Source organism: Marmota monax, unplaced genomic scaffold (assembly GCF_021218885.2).
Source record: "Marmota monax isolate L192 unplaced genomic scaffold, Marmota_monax_Labrador192_F-V1.1 WCK01_AAM20220418_F8-fsc00018, whole genome shotgun sequence".
Classification (NCBI taxonomy): domain Eukaryota; kingdom Metazoa; phylum Chordata; class Mammalia; order Rodentia; family Sciuridae; genus Marmota; species Marmota monax.
Window position 1 is genome coordinate 22,624,372 of NW_026692201.1, and position 1,444 is coordinate 22,625,815.

Below are 1,444 nucleotides of genomic sequence, written 5' to 3' on the forward strand. Positions count from 1 at the left end.
GCATGAGCGTGGGTGGTCGGAAGGACTTTTCTCTGTCATTCTGGAATGACAGAAAGGAGCCAGCCTCAAACCAGGGGAAAACATCCAGACCTTACTTTTTCCCAATCTTCCCTTAATCCAGGGCCTGATCCAAAAATGTCTAAAAGGAAACCAAGTCCAGAAGAGAGAAGCTGTTGCCTTTATTATCAAGGCTTTCAAGGTCAGGGTAGACCTGATGGAGGAGACTGCCATAGGAAGGATCTAGACGGCCCCTTTCCTCCTGGGCACTGTGCCCCAGGCTTCCTGTGGCAGGGGGCAGAGATCTGAGTCACCTGCCTTTTGGGAAACATGGCCCCTGTATCATCTCTCTCAAGTGTCCCCAAAACCTCAGGCCAGGCCAGAAGCCAGGGCTGAGCCAACCACATGTGTGGCTATGCATAATCCTCAAATAGGCTGCCTGGTACCACAGGGCCTCCTGAGCATCCTTTTTGATTTGTAGACCAGGTCTTTGGGGATCACAAGGGTGGGCCTAATCTTCAGGGTTACAGAGATTGTGACAATACCAAAGAGAGGCTGACCCCCATCCCAGCACGTTGGAGAACACATTAGGAAGATATGAGAATGGGCCTCCTAGGAGGGAAAGGGAAGCCATGTGGCACAGTAAGATGACCAATCAGGTGGGAGGTTCCAGAAGTTGTCAGGGTCACTTCTTCTTGGCACAGTCTGCCACATCCAGGGCAGCCATGTTGTGGGCAGCTGTGATCAGGTGGATGACACTGATGAGGGACTTGAGCAAAGCGATGGGGGCAGTGACCCAGAGACCCATTCGGAAAAGCCCCACAGAGCCAACTAACGGTCCCTCGGAGAAATTGAACAGGTAGAGGAGGCAGCAGAAGAGCTCATTTCTCGCACACAGGGTGAACAGAGCAGGCCTGGAGGTGTAGTAAATCCAAAGCACTGGATTCCCAGAGAGGTCGATCATCTTGTGACTCTCACTACCCCGGACCACAAAACTGTGGAGGTGCAGCCAGTGACTGGCCACATCCAAGCTCATGCTGATCTGGAAGAGAAGGGTAGCTCAAGGGTACAGCAGGGCCAGGTTGACCAACAGACACATGGTAGAGCATCAGTCCGTCAGCATGTCCCACATGGCTCCAAACCGGGTTCCTTGATTGAGCATGTCCATCAAAAGCGTCCAGAAGTCCACTCAGCAGATAGAAGGAGGAGGCCGTGAAGGGGCAGCAGGGCATGAAGTAGAAAGCAATGATGGTGAAGACAATCCGGGCATAACTCTTCTGCTCTCGTCCTTGCAAAATTGGAGATCAGAGAAATGAGGAAGAAGCCCCTTCCCTTCCTTTTTCTTAAAAATATTTATTTATTTTAGTTCTCGGCGGACACAACATCTTTGTTTGTATGTGGTGCTGAGGATCGAACCCTGGGCCGCACGCATGCCAGGCGAGCGTGC

At 51.9% G+C, this 1,444-nt stretch overlaps 1 protein-coding gene across 1 annotated transcript; it reads right to left on the reverse strand.

Moving 5' to 3' along the window:
• Positions 1 to 264: 264 nt before the first annotated feature.
• Positions 265 to 1,150, reverse strand: LOC124080695 (CDP-diacylglycerol--inositol 3-phosphatidyltransferase-like). Its single transcript, XM_058574719.1, has one exon. The coding sequence runs from the start codon at positions 1,031 to 1,033 to the stop codon at positions 683 to 685; it is 351 nt and encodes a 116-aa protein (XP_058430702.1). The 5' UTR covers positions 1,034 to 1,150; the 3' UTR covers positions 265 to 682.
• Between the last annotated feature and the right edge of the window lie 294 nt (positions 1,151 to 1,444).